This window comes from Herpailurus yagouaroundi, unplaced genomic scaffold, assembly GCF_014898765.1.
Source record: "Herpailurus yagouaroundi ecotype Mexico unplaced genomic scaffold, PumYag 186, whole genome shotgun sequence".
NCBI classification, from domain to species: domain Eukaryota; kingdom Metazoa; phylum Chordata; class Mammalia; order Carnivora; family Felidae; genus Herpailurus; species Herpailurus yagouaroundi.
Window position 1 is genome coordinate 28,304,127 of NW_024412417.1, and position 15,721 is coordinate 28,319,847.

The 15,721-nt window shown below is 43.7% G+C and overlaps 1 protein-coding gene and 1 long non-coding RNA gene across 7 annotated transcripts in view; one reads left to right on the forward strand and one right to left on the reverse strand.

Moving 5' to 3' along the window:
- The window catches only part of SAMD12 (sterile alpha motif domain containing 12), a 392,536-nt gene extending 390,539 nt beyond the window's left edge, over window positions 1-1,997 (reverse strand). Inside the window, exon 1 of one of the 2 annotated variants that reach the window (XM_040494296.1) lies at window positions 908-1,065. In XM_040494296.1, the coding sequence (XP_040350230.1) occupies window positions 908-929 (22 nt within the window). In that variant the 5' untranslated portion in view covers window positions 930-1,065. Of the gene's footprint in view, window positions 1-907; window positions 1,066-1,862 lie in introns of those variants that run through there. The other variant, XM_040494297.1, reaches the window with a different exon arrangement.
- A 220-nt stretch (window positions 1,998-2,217) lies between these two features.
- Window positions 2,218-15,721, forward strand: part of LOC121042900 (uncharacterized) — a 254,016-nt gene continuing 240,512 nt past the window's right edge. For 4 of the 5 annotated variants that reach the window (XR_005796516.1, XR_005796517.1, XR_005796514.1 and 1 more), the window contains exons 1-2: window positions 2,218-2,315; window positions 15,536-15,638. This is a non-coding gene — a long non-coding RNA (uncharacterized LOC121042900). Of the gene's footprint in view, window positions 2,316-13,004; window positions 13,103-15,535; window positions 15,639-15,721 lie in introns of those variants that run through there. The other variant, XR_005796515.1, reaches the window with a different exon arrangement.

Consider the following 15,721-nt stretch of genomic DNA (forward strand, 5'->3'; position numbering starts at 1 on the left):
GGAATCCTATTTGCAGCCAAACTTTAAACTACTTCCTTCATTCCTCAAGTGGAGACCTCATTGTGATTCAAACTCAGGATCTCCTGTTTACTAGACAAGCACTTGAACCAATAAATCTCTACAAAATAAAATAAGCCTCTGCAGTCCACGTGTACTTCATTCCAAAGCCCTTGTTTTTGCAAGGTCTGCCTTTGCTGGTATAATAACCCAACAGACAAGAAATGACTAATTTTATACTTCTTACAGCAAGCAGGACATTCTTTTCAAATGCACTGTGGACTGGCAACCATGGGAGTGTCCCTCACTTGGGAACACAGAAGAGTGAAGAGAAAAAGAGGATAATCAAGGTCAGCTGAAGGGTGAGGCAGAAGGAGTGCCAGCAGGTCAACTTACCCTTGACCTGAAGCTCAAGATGATCCTTATCCTCTGTTAGCTTTTTTCACTCATATGAAGCCTTGTTTCACTTACCATCAACTGTACCAATGCACGAAGCCTGATTCTCACATTATTATATTTGCACAGGAAGCTTATTTTGGCTATTTTTTCAAAACCATGTATGCTATATATGTAATATAAAAACTATATATGTGAGTATATTAATAAATAGGTAACTAAAAGTAGCCAACTGGGAAACTCTGAACCTCAGCCCAAAGGCAATAGTTTTTTGAGTTAACGTACTGAGCACAGAAACTGGGTTGTTGCCACTTCAGGTGGTTAAATAATTATGAAAGCAGGAGTCAGAGTAGTTCAATTGTTCTCTCCTGGGGCAGGAAGGGGTGAGGGAAGCAAGCCCTTGTGGCTCCCTCTTGCCTCCAGCCTACAAGGAACGGGCTCATTTCCCCTTGGCAAGGAGCCAGATGCGGTAGGCGGGCATGCCCACATTTTCCTGCCCCAGTTCCCCTCTTACCTGAGGCACACTCAGGAACCATAACTCTGCAGGTAACTTCGGTCCCATAATTACTGCATTTTTATCATTCAGGCACACTTTGACCTCCAATTTGACATCACAAACACATCTGGTCCACGTATATTTCCCCATAAATTACCCTGCACACAAAAAAGTCTTGTGTTCCAAGGTAAGATATTCTGAAGTAAAACTTCGGGATCCCTCACAAACCTCCTGTCCCTGCTTCCAACCAGGAGGTTCAGGAGAGGCAGTATCGTAGAGCTCCAACCGCAAAGCCAAAAGGCCAAAATCACACTAGAAAAAGAGGAAGGGATCTTCAAAGGAACGGATTCACCCCAACGGAAGAGGCTGGCTAGTCTTTTTGATTCCTGGCTGATTCCATTTCTTTTTTGTAAACTTTGCTAACCCCGGGATGGTGGTATAAACAGAGACAGGTGTAGGGGCACCTCCACCCTCTGAGTACATCCGCTGCTACCGCTGTCGGGTGCGCATGATAGGGGCCCTGGACCCAATGGAAGTCCATGCTTCCCGATGACGCACCCGGCCGGGGGTCCTCTCCCACGTGGGGGGAGGGGGTGTTACAAAATGGGCATTCCCAGTCCTGCGGCCACCCAGCCCGCCCCGGTTAGAGGGGACAGCGAAAGGGACACCTCGGAGCTGAGACCTCATGCCCGTCTCTCCGATTTTCCCACTTCCAGCACATCGTTTCGCATCAGGGGTACTGTTTGCCTCCAACCCCAAAGTCCTGCGCACCTACATGTCTTTCTAAAGCAACTGAAGAAAGCGTCTATTCGCCTTCCGGGACTCAGGTGAGTGCCAAAAGGTGTAGGAGGAAAGGGCCCGCTCGCCACCACCCTCTTTCCTCTCCCCCCCACGTTCCCCAGGATTCATCAGGGATGTGTGTAGTGGGGTGCGCGGGTTAAGAGGGAGCTTAAAATGCCCAAGCGTCCCTTACCTTCCACAGCCATTCTCCTAGAGCTTCCCTAACGCATGCATAATTTTCTCGGCCGAGGTACTCCTCCTGCCCCGCGCTCCCCCCTCCTCGCGCTTTCGCCTAAATATTCTGCGCTCATCTGCTCCAGGACCAACCTGCCGCGGTCACGCAAAGCGAGGCTGCCGGCTTGGCTCGGCGCAGGGCGGCCCGGGAAGTGTAGTTCTCTCACTTCCCTCCGACCCGCGAGAGCACCCCGAATCCTCCGCGGGGAACTGCTCCGTCTCCACACTCAGACGGCAGCTCCGGCCTCAGCCCGCCTAAGCAGAATAATCCCTCCTGGGGGGCGTCTCGCGGGCAGAGCCAGCGACCCCCGGACGTGGCGAGGACTACATTTCCCAGGATGCCGTGCGCTGGGTTTCGTTCGGCGCTGAATAGAGACCCGAAATTGAGCTCTTCGGGGACAATTGGAAGTGGGTAAGCACCTGGCAGGCAGGGGTCGTGCGGAGGGCAGGGGATAGCTGGGTCTGTGGTGGAATCTTCTGGGCCTGTTCGCCGGCGTGCTTGGCCAGTCATTTAGTAAGGGGAGCCGAGCTCCGGCTGGCAGTGGTTCCCGCCTGGGCCAGAGAGCCGCTGCCCGGGTGCGGTTCAAACTTGTTCCTCTGCGCCCTGGAATACGCGGGATTCTGGAGAAAACCGCCAGGTGACGTAGCCGTCGTCTAATCCTCCAAGTTGTACAGGTGTATAAACACTTAAAACGGAGTGGGGGATGGCTTGAAAACACTGAACAGGCATCAGCCTCAAGGGGTTATTGAGAACCAAATCCCACCTGAGGATGTCAGATGATGGAAGGCTGTCTTGCTTCCCAACTAGGAGGCTTTCAGCTTGTTTGGCCTGGAAGCCAGTTGACAGTCTGTGGTAGGGCCTAATAATTAACAGCGCCTAAGAATTAGTGTCCTTTCAACTTATGACCCTGTGTCCTAACTCCAGGTGTTGGGTTGCTATAAGCAGACAGGGGAAAGAAGCACGTGGAGGGCAATAGAATTCCAGAGCTGGTAAATACTGATAAAAATGACGTTCCCAGGCTCTTTTCTTTTCTTTTCTTTTCTTTTCTTTTCTTTTCTTTTCTTTTCTTTTCTTTTCTTTTCTCTTTTCTTTTTTCTTTTCTTTTCTTTTCTTTTCTGTTCTTTTCTGTTCTTTTCTTTTCTTTTCTTTTCTTTTTTCTTTTCTTTTTCTTGCATGTAGAAATGTAGATGCAGTTATGGCTGGTAGAGATAAGGGAAGGGTCCTGCGGAAAAAATCTGATTCAGGACTGCAGTAAGACTTTTAAAGGTCTTGAGCTTGAAAGTTGCAATGGTTCTATATCGTTAGATATATCACTATCCCTATCTATCTAAAAACTACTCTGGAAAATAAGGAAGTATAAAGATTTGATTCTTCCCAAAAGATGACTAGTTAGATTTTGTCTTGGTCATAAATTTTTTTTAAATAATTTTGTTTCTGAGGGTGTACATGCACACCTGCTTTTCTGGTTATGAAGTATGTGCCTAGTCCTGCTATCTGGTAATATGACTGTGTCTGGGTCCTTTTTTTTTTTTCCTTTTATTTTCCCCTCCCCCTGTGTCTGGGTACTTTTAGAATACCTGTGTGTAACCATTAAATGCCGTTGGTGATACTTTAACTGTGAGTCCGTAGAGCTGTGTGCAAATCAAACCCAAGATTTCCATCTTTGGTGCGGTAGCCAGAGACCTTTTCAGTGAGACACAGTGGGTATTTGCCATTGGTAAAATCATTTTTCCAACTTAATATGCAACCAAGCATTTTAAAATCTGGGAGGAACAAGGGGCACCTGGATGGCTCAGTTGGTGGAGCACACAACCCTTGATTTCAGGGTTGTAAGTTTGAACTCCATGTTGGGTGTAGAGGTTACTTAAAAAAATATATGGATGGAAGTGAAATCTGGGTGTTTCTCTCCCCTGTCATGTATGTAACATCACCAAAGCATTAAGTTTTTCCTTAGAATGTTTGGGGAAAAAAAACCCCAATGGGCAGGCAATATCAGTGGTTCTTGACCTTGTCTGTGCACAGGTCTTTTCCAAGCACACATTTTAAAGCTTCAAGTTAATCTCACAAAATCTGGATTTCTGAGTGTTTGTATAGGGACAATTAAGTTTTAAAAACCCACAGGTGATTCTATGTGCAGTGAAGGTGAAAATCATCGGTCTGTTTTTAAGCTTTTAAGGATCTGGGCGATACTAAAATGTAAAAGTCCCTGGGAGCACCTGGGTGGCTCAGTCGGTTGAGCTTCCGACTTCGGCTCAGGTCATGATCTCAAGGTTTGTGAGTTCAAGCCCCCCTTCAGGCTCTATGCTGACAGAGCCTGGAGCCTGCTTCAGATTCCATGTCTCCCTCCCTCTCTGCCCTTCCCTCACTTGCACCCTGTCTCTCTTTCTCTCTCAAAAATAAATAAGCCTTAAAAAATAAATAAGAGTCACTGAAATCCATTTTTAATTTAAAAACTTTATTTCAACTCAAATATTTAAGACCTTTCTCAATTGATGTGCATTCTTGTTTAAGTTTCACTTTTAGTATAAATATAAGATGTGAAGGAAGTATTAATTTAACCAATAAAAAATAGCCAATACTGAATTCTTTTTTTTTTTTTTTAACCTAGAAATAGAGCAGTATCATATTGTTCAACCTCATGAAGGACAAGCAGAAGTTAACCTGGGGTTTTCAATTCTGGTTGATCATCTGGGGGGGGGGGGTAGGGGGAAACAATTCCCACTAGAATGGCCAAAAGGAAAAGACAGAAAATACCAACTCTTGGCAAGACTGTGAGGCAGTAAGAACTCATAAATACTGCTGTTGTTGTGCAAATTGATGCAACCACTTTGGAAAACCATTTGGCTTATTAAGTCAAGTATACGCTTATCCTGTGACCCAGTAGTTCCTCTTATAGGTGTATAGCAGACAGATATGCATACACATCTCCAAAAGACATATACAGGAATGTTCATGGCTATATTATTTGTAATAGCTACAAACTGGAAACAGCCCAGATGTTAATCAACACTAGATAAATGAGCTGTGGTGTAAACAAACCAACCTGTCCTGCAGGTGAGCAGACCATGCCCCATGGACCAAATATGGCCTGCTGCCTATCTCTGTCTTGTTCATGAGCTAAGTCTGGATTTTACATGTTTAAATGGTTGGGGGAAAAAGAAGAATATCTTGTCACTTGTGAAAATTATATAGAAGTACCTACATAATAACTTCAGTTTTGCTTTTTGGCCTGTTAAACTTAAAATATTTCCTATCCCTTACAGAAAAAAAGTTTTAGCAAATTCTACAATAAAGTAATGGAAATGAATGAATTACAACTGCGTACAACAACAAAGATAAACCACATGCATTAGGTGTCTATTGCTGGTGACAAATCACTGCAAAATTGAGTGGCTTATAATAACACCCTTTTATTACCTCAGTTTCTGTGAGAAAGAGATTTGGGCATAGCTAAGCTGGAATTTCTGCTTCACGGTTTTTTGTTTTGTTTTAATTTTTTGAGATAGAGGGAGAGAGAAAGAGCGCACCCATGCAAGCCAGGGAGGATACTAGCCAAAACCAAGAGTCAGCTTTAACCTAGCCAAAACCAAGAGTCGGATACTTAACCAACTGAGCCACCGAGGTGTCCCATTTCATGGTCTTTTACAGGTTGCAATCAAGGTGTTGCCTGGGCCAAAGCTGAAGGTCAACGTGGGAAGCTTAAGCTTCCAAGTTCACATGGTCGTTGGTGGAACTCACTTCCTCACAGGCTGTTGGATGGAAGGCTTCAGTTCTTTGCTGGCTGTTGGCCAGAGGCCGCCCTTAGTACTTTGCCACAAGAGCCTTTCCAACACGGCAGGCTGCTTCATTGAAACACACAAGCTAAGAAAGGAAAATAGAGTTTGCTAACAAGATTAAAGTCACAACCTTTTGTTACTTAATCATAGAAGTCCCATCCCCTCAATGTTGCCATGTTGTCATCTATTGGTTAGATGTAAGTTACTCAAGGGGAAGCCATAAATATCAGGAGATTGGATCATTGGGAGTCATCTTAGAGCCTTCCTACCACAACACACAGGTAAGATGCTGAACCAAAAAAGCCAGACGAAAAGAAGTACATTTGTGTGATTCCATTTTATGTAAAATTCAAAAACTGGACAAAATCTATGGCATTAGAAGTCAGGGTAGTGGTTCCCTAAGTGTGTGAGGGGGGCGGAGTATAAGAGCAGGGAATGGTTAGTAACTGGAAGGAAGGCCCATGAGGGCATCTGGAATGCTGGGGTATTGTGATTCTTCAGCTGTCCGCTGTTTAGACATGTGTATAATGTTTGTGAAAGGTATTAAGCCATATGTATCTGATTTGTGAAGTGTGTATGTGTGTGAGAGATACTCCAGTGAAAATTGATAAGTAATGTATGCTTAGATTCAGTTAAACGTGATAAATGACCCATTCATCAGCCACTCTGATTATCCATGCCTTCTCTTTCTTTGCCACAGTAAAGTGGGGGTTGATTCCATTCCATTTAATAAGTTATGTTTTGAGGACCTACTAAGTACTAGGTCCTTGTCTAGATGTTTGTAATATATGGCAGGCTGAATTTCTAGAAATGGCCCTTAAGATTCCATACCATTATCCCCTGAACTCGTGTATGTGACGAGTCTTTCCTCCTGTGATTGTGTTATGTTAAAAGACACAGTTGACTTTAAAAGTAGAAGACTATCCAAGTGGGCCTAATATAGTCAATCAAGAAAGCATTTTCTCGGGGCTCCTGGGTGGCTCAGTCGGTTAAGCGGCTGACTTCGGCTCAGGTCATGATTTCGTGGTCGGTGAGTTCGAGCCCCACATCGGGGTCTGTGCTGACAGCTCAGAGCCTGGATCCTGTTCAGATTCTGTGTCTCGCTCTCTCTGACCCTTCCCCGTTCATGCTCTGTCTCTCTCTGTCTCAAAAATAAACGTTACAAAATAAAAATAAAAAAGAAAGCATTTTCTCTAACTGGTAGCAAAAGAGGAGGGCAGAAGAGGAACTCAAAGAGATTCTAGGCATGAAGAAGACTCAACACATAGGTTACTCCTTTGGAGAGGCATGTGAGTAGGGATATAAGTGGTCCCTGGCAGACAGCGGCAAGGAAAAAAGGGCCTCAGTCCTATAGGTACAAGGAACTGGATTCTGATTCTGCTAACAACTTGAACGAGTCTGGAAATGGATTCTTCCCCAGAGACTTCAGATAAGCATTCAACCCACCTGACACTTTGACTCAGGTCTTGTAAAACCCGAACATAGAACACAAGTGAGCCCACACATCCCTCTTAGCTACAGAACTGTGAGCTAGTAAATCAATATTGTTTTAAGCTGCTAAATGTACTTCCTTTTTTTTTTTTTTTTTGAGAGAAAGAGAGAGTGATCAGGGGAGGGGCAGAGAGAGAGGGAGCATGAGAAATGAGAATCCCAAGCAGGCTCCACACTGTCAGCATGGAGCCCAATGTGGGGCTTGAACCCACAAACCTGTGAAATCATGACCTGAGCCAAAGCCAAGAGTCGGACACTTACCCAACTGAGCCACGCAGGTGCCCCTAAATATGCTTATTTTCTGTCTGTTAATCTGTTTGTTATGCAGCAATAGAAACTAATACAGGATGCATCCTGTACACAGCAGAGAGTTATATGGGACCTGTTTTTGTTGGCGGGGACAGTTTAAAAAAATGATTTTAATGCTCATAAAGGAAATCAGAATCTCTGGAGGTAGGACTCTCACCACCAGCATTTTTTTTTCTTTTTTCAAGTTTTTTAAGTATTTCAGGAGATTCTAATTGGAAGCTTCTATTGAGCACTCTTGTTAAAGGGACAGAGACAAAACCGCCTCGGGAAGAAGAGATATTTGGCATTCCCCTCTGTCACATGTTCTGTTAACCTGACACCGAGTCTTGTCATAGAGTCTTGCAACATGCCTTTTGAATGTGGGCTTCCTCTCCGTTCCCTCTGCTACCCTGCTGGAGGAGTCAGACATGGGTTTCGTTTAAATAACATAAGCACTTCCCCTGGCTCCAAGAGGACAGGGATGGACTCTGGTTTGCTTACATGAATAAACTACCTGGTCATGATTGGGTCTACATTCTCCCCAGTGAAACTTCAAGTTAATGTTTTGTTTTTGTTTGTTGTGATGGTCCATGCTGGAAGAAGTAGGCATTTCTACACCTGGGATCAATTCAAAACTGACTTAGAGACAAATTAATCTGAGCCTTCTCATTTCAGAGTCAGGGCAGAGAAAGAGCATGCCCAGGTTGCACCATGGTAGAACAATGTCTAGAACCCAGATCCAGGCAAGGGTTTTTTTTTAGGGGGTTGGGGGTGCAGGATGGGAAGATTTCTGTTGCTTTAGGCTTGGCTTGGTTGCCAAGTGAGGAGGCTGGGGTAGCTGTACTTCTCGCTGCAGTTTGAGGACAGGTTGGGGTAGCTCTACCTCAGGCCGGAGGGGCAGTGGCTACTGGAGGGACCGTTATTCTCATAGTAACGGCAGAGGAACAAGAGGGCAAAGGAAGTATCAAGACTTTGAAGGCCTGGCTCAGAGCTGGGGCATGTTCACTTCTTTCCCTTTGTCATTTGTCAATGTAAGTCACATGACCAATCTCATCATTAAGGCATGAGGAAATATACTATGCCCATGAGGAAGCCGTGGCAGGGATGTGAATGTGGGGAAGGATGAAACGTTGGGTTAATTACTCAATCTCCACAGTGGCTGTGTATGAGTCTCCTGTGGTTGCCATAACAAAGTGACCCAGCTGGGTGGCTTAAGACAACAGAAACGTATCCCTTCACATCCGGGAGACTAGAAGTCTGAAATCAGAGTATTGGCAGGGCCATACTTCCTCTGAAGTCTCTATGGGAGAATCCTGTCTTCTTCCTAGTTTCTAGTGGTTGCTGGCAGTCTTTAGGTTCCATGTGTGTTGCTACATCACTCGTATCTTTGCCTTTGTCATCACACGGTCTTGTTCCTCATGAGTATGTCTCTGACTTTTTAGGTTGCTCTTCCTTATAAGAGCACCACTTATTAGATTCAGGGCCGACCCTAACCCAGTATTACCTCTTCTTAATTGATTGTCTTTGGAAAGACATTATTCCCAGATAAGGTCACATTCACAAATATGTGGGGTTAGGAATTCTGCACATTTATTTTGGGGATACAATTCAACTCAACCCACAACGACAGACCAGAATCCTGTACCGTCTTTTATAAACTAGAGCAGTTGTTCTCAAAGTCTGGGTCCTGGATCCACACAATGAACATCATCTGGGAGGTGGTTAAAAGTTCAAATTCTTGGGCCCCAACCCAGACCTACAGAATCAGAAACTAGTGGGGTGGGACCCAGCAATGTGTGATGTTACAAGTTCTCCAGGTGACATTAATTCATGCTAGAGTTGGAGAACCACCTACCGCAGAAGAGAGTAGAAGCTAGGCTTTGCAAAAAGGTAAATGTGGCCATAACTGTTAAGGAGTGAGAGGTAGGACCCAATCCCAGTTGGGTGTCCGTCCGTGTGTTCTGAATATGTAGTGTTGTTGGAATAAGTGATGGTGAAGGTAATTACACAAAAGAAAGCAGATGTTGGAAGTAGAGTGGGTTTAACTAATCACTTGAGTAATAAGAATATAATTCTAAGGACTCCAGGTCCCCCTTGCCTAATGGATCAGTGGCTTTGACAAAGCACTGTTCCTATACGCAAAAGTCATCACTGAATTGTCATCCTGTGGGTGTGAGAAAGCTGGGAGGTGTTATCAGAGCTGGTTCCTGAGTCTGCAGCATGAGCTACGCTGGGGAGAATCCATGAAAAGAACGTAGCCACGGTGTTCTGCACAGTGTTCAGTGCACTTGTGAAAATGATATTACCAAAGACCAACTGCTAACTCCACACTTCTGTCTTCAGCCAGTTCTGGAGAAGAATGTATGTGCAGGGCTGAGAAGGAAAACGTGCCACAGTTTGGTACAGCATTTCAGGCATGAGACATAGGAAGTTTACCAGTGAGGTCCCATCTAATGCACAACTAAATTTAACAAAGGGAGTCAGCGCTGAGATGGGGTTAGATTATCAAATAAAAACAGTGTAAAAATCAGGAATGGGCAACTTTGTGCTTGAAAATACCTTACGTTGTCCCTTGAAACACAGGGCATGGAATTTTATGTATATAGTCCTATGGAGTAATTCCCTAGCACGCCAAACTTAGAGCATAAAGAAAAGACTACAAGGAAAATCTTTATGCAGATGTCTGTATATTCAAAACATCCTACCTTTAAAATAAAGTCCTCCTTCTGAATGTGGGGGGCGGATAGACTGTTCCAAACTTTTTCTTTTGGACTCTAATACCTTAATATGCTGCTTGGCTTTTCAAGGATTAAATGAGGAAATTAAAATTCCCATCTTAGAGGTAGGTCTCTAAAGAAATGGGAGTTTGTTCAATAAATTTAACCTACCTACATGAATCAAACATTATGGAGTGCTTACGATTTGCCAGAAATTCTGAGTACTTTAAAAACATGCAGACATTCTGGCTCTGGAGACCATGTGCTTGACTACCGTACTATGTTGCCTTTCTGTTTTTGCACATGTTGTGTCTCTTCTATATGCAGCTTTGGAGAGTGGCTAAATTTGGGCTAATGTGTTAGATAGATAACTGATCCTCAAAAAGCCCCTGACACAGATAAATTGTTCTCCATTTTATAGATGAGCAAATCAAGGGCAGAGACGTGACTTTGCTTAATTCACCCAGCTGGTATGTGGTGAGAGGCAGACCTCAAAAGTCAAAACATGGAGTTGGATACACTGATATGGGGTGTGGGCTCAAAGGAGTGCCCCCACCCCAACCCTGACGCCTCTTTCCTTGAAGGGTAGCAAGTAATATGGATAAAACTTCTACAGCCTTTTCTTTTTAGGAAGCGAGCTCTATGCTTTCTTATTTTCCCAGGGGCAGAAAAAATAGCATATTGTGTTGTCTCAAAAGAAAAGAATCAAGTTGAGCCTTCGTGGTTAGAGATGAGAAAAGTCCATCAGTTGTCAGAAAGTCATAGTTAGGGGAATTTGTGCAGCCAGGGCCCGATAAAAGGCACTGCAGCTACCGATGACAGATTACTGTCCTCATAAACCTGAAGGCATGATCTAGGGCTCAATCCTAATGTCTGCCAAACTCAAAGAAGTTAAAGAAAAATGAGACATGGGAGATGATTTAGATTACACCTGGGAGAGAAAGGATGTAGTGCACCCAAGATGTGCCTTGTGAGATAAGGCGAGCATTAGCATAGAGCGTCCCCATTATTTGCCTTCTCCTTGCTTTTTCCAGCCCGTGGTAACTGTTAGAGAAAATATGTGGCTTGTGAAAGTTATCTCCGTGAGGTCTGATTTTGTTCAGGAAAACTAAAAGCTGGAAATGTAAATGTTATGAATGCAAGGGATATTATCAGCTAATTTTTTCCCCATGGTTTTAAATGTTAATGGTGTAATATGTCAGGTGTCTTAACTGATGCAGTGTATATTTGCTAAGGTGATCTCTGCCTTCCTCATACAACTCTTCGTGGGTTGTATGGACTCTTGGATTGATGTGTGTGGGAGGTGGGGGTGGGTCCTTCGTTCCGATCCCCTGGGCTGGTCTCAGGAAAAAAACAAACCCAACCATGAAGCTTCTCTGAAGCCTGGCTCCTTATGGTGTTGCCTTATACGTGCTGTATGTATTGTTGACTTTGCCCATGGAGGCACAGCGATAGAGTAGAAGTACCCAGGAAACTATAGATGTGAGTTTGAAGTCTGCCTCTCACCACATACCAGCTGGGTGAATTGAAACAAAGTCACGTCTCTGCCCTTGATTTGCTCATCTATAAAATGGACCACAATTTATCTGTGTCAGGGGCTTTTTGAGGATCAGCTATCTAACAAATTAACCCCCAAAATTTAGTTGCTTAAAATAATTTTTCCTCTCACAGAATTTCTGTGGTTCCAGGAATCTGAGAAACTCATCTGGGTGATTTCCAGCACAGTGTCTCTCATGAGGTTGCAGTCAAGATGGTGGCCAGGGCTGCCGTCTTCCAAAGGCTTGACTGGGGGGTAGAGGACTTGTTTCCATAGTGTCTCTCTCACACAATTGACAAGTTAGTGCTGGCTCTTCTCAGGAGGCCTCCGTGCCTGCAACGTAGACATCTTCACAAGACTGCTGGCTTTTTCCTCACAAAATGACAGCTGGCTTCCCCACAGAGAGAGTTATCCAAGAAAGGCAGGAGAGGCCACATGCCTTTTGTGACCTGTCTTGGGAGTCACAGATCGTCACTCTTGCCTATTCTACGTGCTAGAAGCAAGCCACTTGGTCCAACCTTCACTCAAGGGGAGGAGAATCAGGCTCTATTTTTTTGAAGGGAGTGTCTAAGAATTTGTGGTCATATTTTAAGTCACCACAAGAGATAACATAAGTAAAATTCTTGGAAAAAATAAGTTTTGGATAAATGAACGCACTTAGTATTTGAAGGCTTTAAAAGTACCTGGTTCCATTCCATCTCTCCAGTACCTAGCATGGTACTTGGTGTGCAGCAGCCGTCTTAAATAAGGAGCTAATGTTAATTAAATAACGAGCTAAATTTGTTTGCTTTGTGTCTGGTGTTGTGCTAAGCATTTCTGTCGGAAAAGTTCATTCCATTTTCACAATATCCCTAGAAAATGGACACTATTATTATCTCAGTTTTATTGGTGGGAAAACTTAAGTGTGCACAGACAAGTTGAGCAATTTGTTGGATGTTAACATATGGAGGAGTGTGATAGAGCCCAGAACTAGTCTCTGTCAGCTCCAGGATGCAGCTTTTAACTACCAAAGTACGGGTCTTGTCATAAAGCAGGGCCTCTAAAATTATTTGTGTGAAATATTCCTGCCTCTGAAACTTGTTATCCAGGAATATTTTGAGAGCGGGAGAAAATGCTACTTGAATTCTGAGGTCTGTGTGTTGAGGCACTTCTCTCAGATCTAAAATGTTCTAAAAATTCCCAGCCAAAATTTCACAACGGGAAGCACCAGAATTCCTCCCCCACACTCTTCCTTTCTCTGTTATTTGGTAAAGCATGCCCACACCTCTGCTTTCATCTGGTCTGCATTTTAGGTTTCCCCTGGAAACTTGGTTGTTTGGAGGTTCAAAGGCTGAATACAAGTTTGAAGACCAAAGTAGATGATCGTAAAGCTCATTTCCTGCCCTAAAGGTTTTTTTTTTTTTAATTTTTTTATTTGTATGTTTATTTTTGAGAGAGAGCGCATGAGCAGGGGAGGGGCAGAGAGAGGGAGACATAGAATCTGAAGCAAGCTCCAGGCTCAGAGGTGTCAGCACAGAGCCTGACATGGAGCTTGAACCCACCAACTGTGAGATCATGACCTGAGCCGAAATCAGACATTCAATCGACTGAGCCAGCCAGGCGCCCCTCCTGTCCTAAAGTTTTATGATTATAAGATTCTTCCTTCTTCTTGGATCCCCATCCAAATAGAAATGAGTGACCAGGTCTCCTCAATTTGCCCTCAACAATGACACTGTTGGCTCTCCTTTTTCTGTCCCTTAGCCACTGTCCTCATTCTACACCTGGTAAGACTGAGATGGAAACATTGTAGCACCGTCTTTATAGGGCCAACATCTCCAGGCATTTTTATGATCGCATAACTCTCCAAGAATATCCTCTCTGCTTATACCACACTACTGTTAAAATAAAGCCCTTCAGGGGCGCCTGGCTGGCTCAGTCAGTTGAGTATCTGACTTCGGCTCAGGTCATGATCTCATGGTTCGTGAGTTCAAGCCCCATGTCCGGCTCTGTGCTGACAGCTCAGAGCCTGGGGCCTGCTTCGGATCTGTGTCTTCCTCTCTCTATTCCCCTCCCCTGTTCATGCTCGGTCTCTCTCTCTCTCTCTCTCTCTCTCTCTCTCTCTCTCTCTCTCACAAATCAATAAACATTAAAAAAATTAAAAAAAAAATAAACCTCTTCAGTTGGCTGTGTAGCAGTCCTCACATGGAATACCATGAATACTAGTAGATATTGAGAGAGAGTTTTTGGAGAATGTGGTGTTAAAAGAAGTTAGGCAGTTTTCTTCACTAATAGAAATTCCTGCAGACTTTGATGTGTTGAGGTGCAGTATGAATCTCCCCGGGGGAGAGAGAATGTAACCCGAGAAGTTTACTGTCTTGGGTTTGTGGTGGACAAAAACAGCCTTCACATCATGAAACTTTCTTGAATTATCCATTTGATAGCTGTTTCTTACCACTGGGCCTCTTCCCTGACACTTATTGTTTGGTGATGAGCCCCACTCATGATACTGCACCCGACCACATAGAAGTCCTGAAGGCCATCCCTCAATAGAATGTTGCTGTAGATCTCAACCCTCAGCCTCCCCAGAATCACTTTAGAGTGTCAAGCTATGTGGATACATGTATACATATACATAACTTTCTTTGCTGAAGGCCCAGGTAATTTTTTAAGTTTATTTATTTATTTTGAGAGAGAGAGAGAATGAGAGAGAATCCCAAGCAGGTTCTACACTCAGTGTAGAGCCTTACCCGGGGCTCAGTCTCACAAACTGTGAGATCATGACCTGAGCCAAAATCAAGAATGCACACTTAACCAACTGAGCCATCCAGGTGCCCCAGGACTGGGCCATTTTAAAGGGAACTGACCCACAGATGTTTTTAGGGGATAGAAACTACTCTTCATGATACTGTAATAGTAGGTAAATGTTACTATACACTTGTTCAAACCCATAGAATATAAAACACCAAGAATAAACCCGAATGTAAAGTATGGAGTTTGGGTGAGAATGTATCAAGGTAGGTTAATCAATCATAACAAATATACACTCTGGTGGAAGATGTTGGTAATAGAGGAGGCTATGCGTGTGTGGGGGCAGGGGGTATGTGAGGATTCTCTGTACCCTCTGACCAATTTTGCTGTGAACCTAAAACTGCTCTAAAAAAAAAAATAGTCTGTTTAAAAAGAAAAAAAATTAGAGCCAAGTACTAAATATAACTTCCCCAGGGTCCAAATGTGTATGTGTGGTGACTGAGAAGTCAACCCTTTCTCAGATGTGTCCTCTTTAAATACCTCTACAGTTTCTAATCTAACGTCCCTATCCCTAGCTTTGCCCTTATATCCTAGGGAGCCTTATCTTCTGGATTTCCCCATTGTAACTCTATTCATGTTCTGGAAAATTCTAACCTTTACCCATTGGGTCCTTCCAGGACCCATTGTGATTTTCCTCGCTAAGACATCTCCCCAAGTCCAAGCCATTGAGTTCAGTGTAGATTCCTAGAGGTTTTATTTGGACAGTCAGTGTTTTATTCTGATAACCCAAAGAGCTGCAGAGTGGTTCAGGAGGAGGAGGTCATGGTGCTTCAAGTCTCACAGCATCATTCAGGGCATATATCCTCCACAGCAGGTCTGTTAGGGGATTTATTAGATTCTTTAGATTTATTACAAAAGCACATAGCTCTCCATAGAGTTATTTTAATTCTCAGGGAGAACACCATCCCTCTAAACCCTAATGAAAAACAGTGTTTTTTAACTGCTTTGTAATTTGCCACATAATTTTTTCTTTCTTTGAAGGCAGTAAATTTCATTATCATGCAGAGTAATGTTGCATTCCTTTGATGCTTCTAGCTTTTATCACTTTGGACCTGATGGCTAAAGAAAGGAGCCATATACCTCCAGAAGACTGCTCCCTTGGCCATAAGAGAGAACATTGGAAGGACCATTCAAGCAAGTAAGAATTAAGTAGTCACTCCTGTGCTGGGCCTGGAAATGGAAACGAGTGATATAAATTTTCTGCTCTGAGAGTTGGCTTTA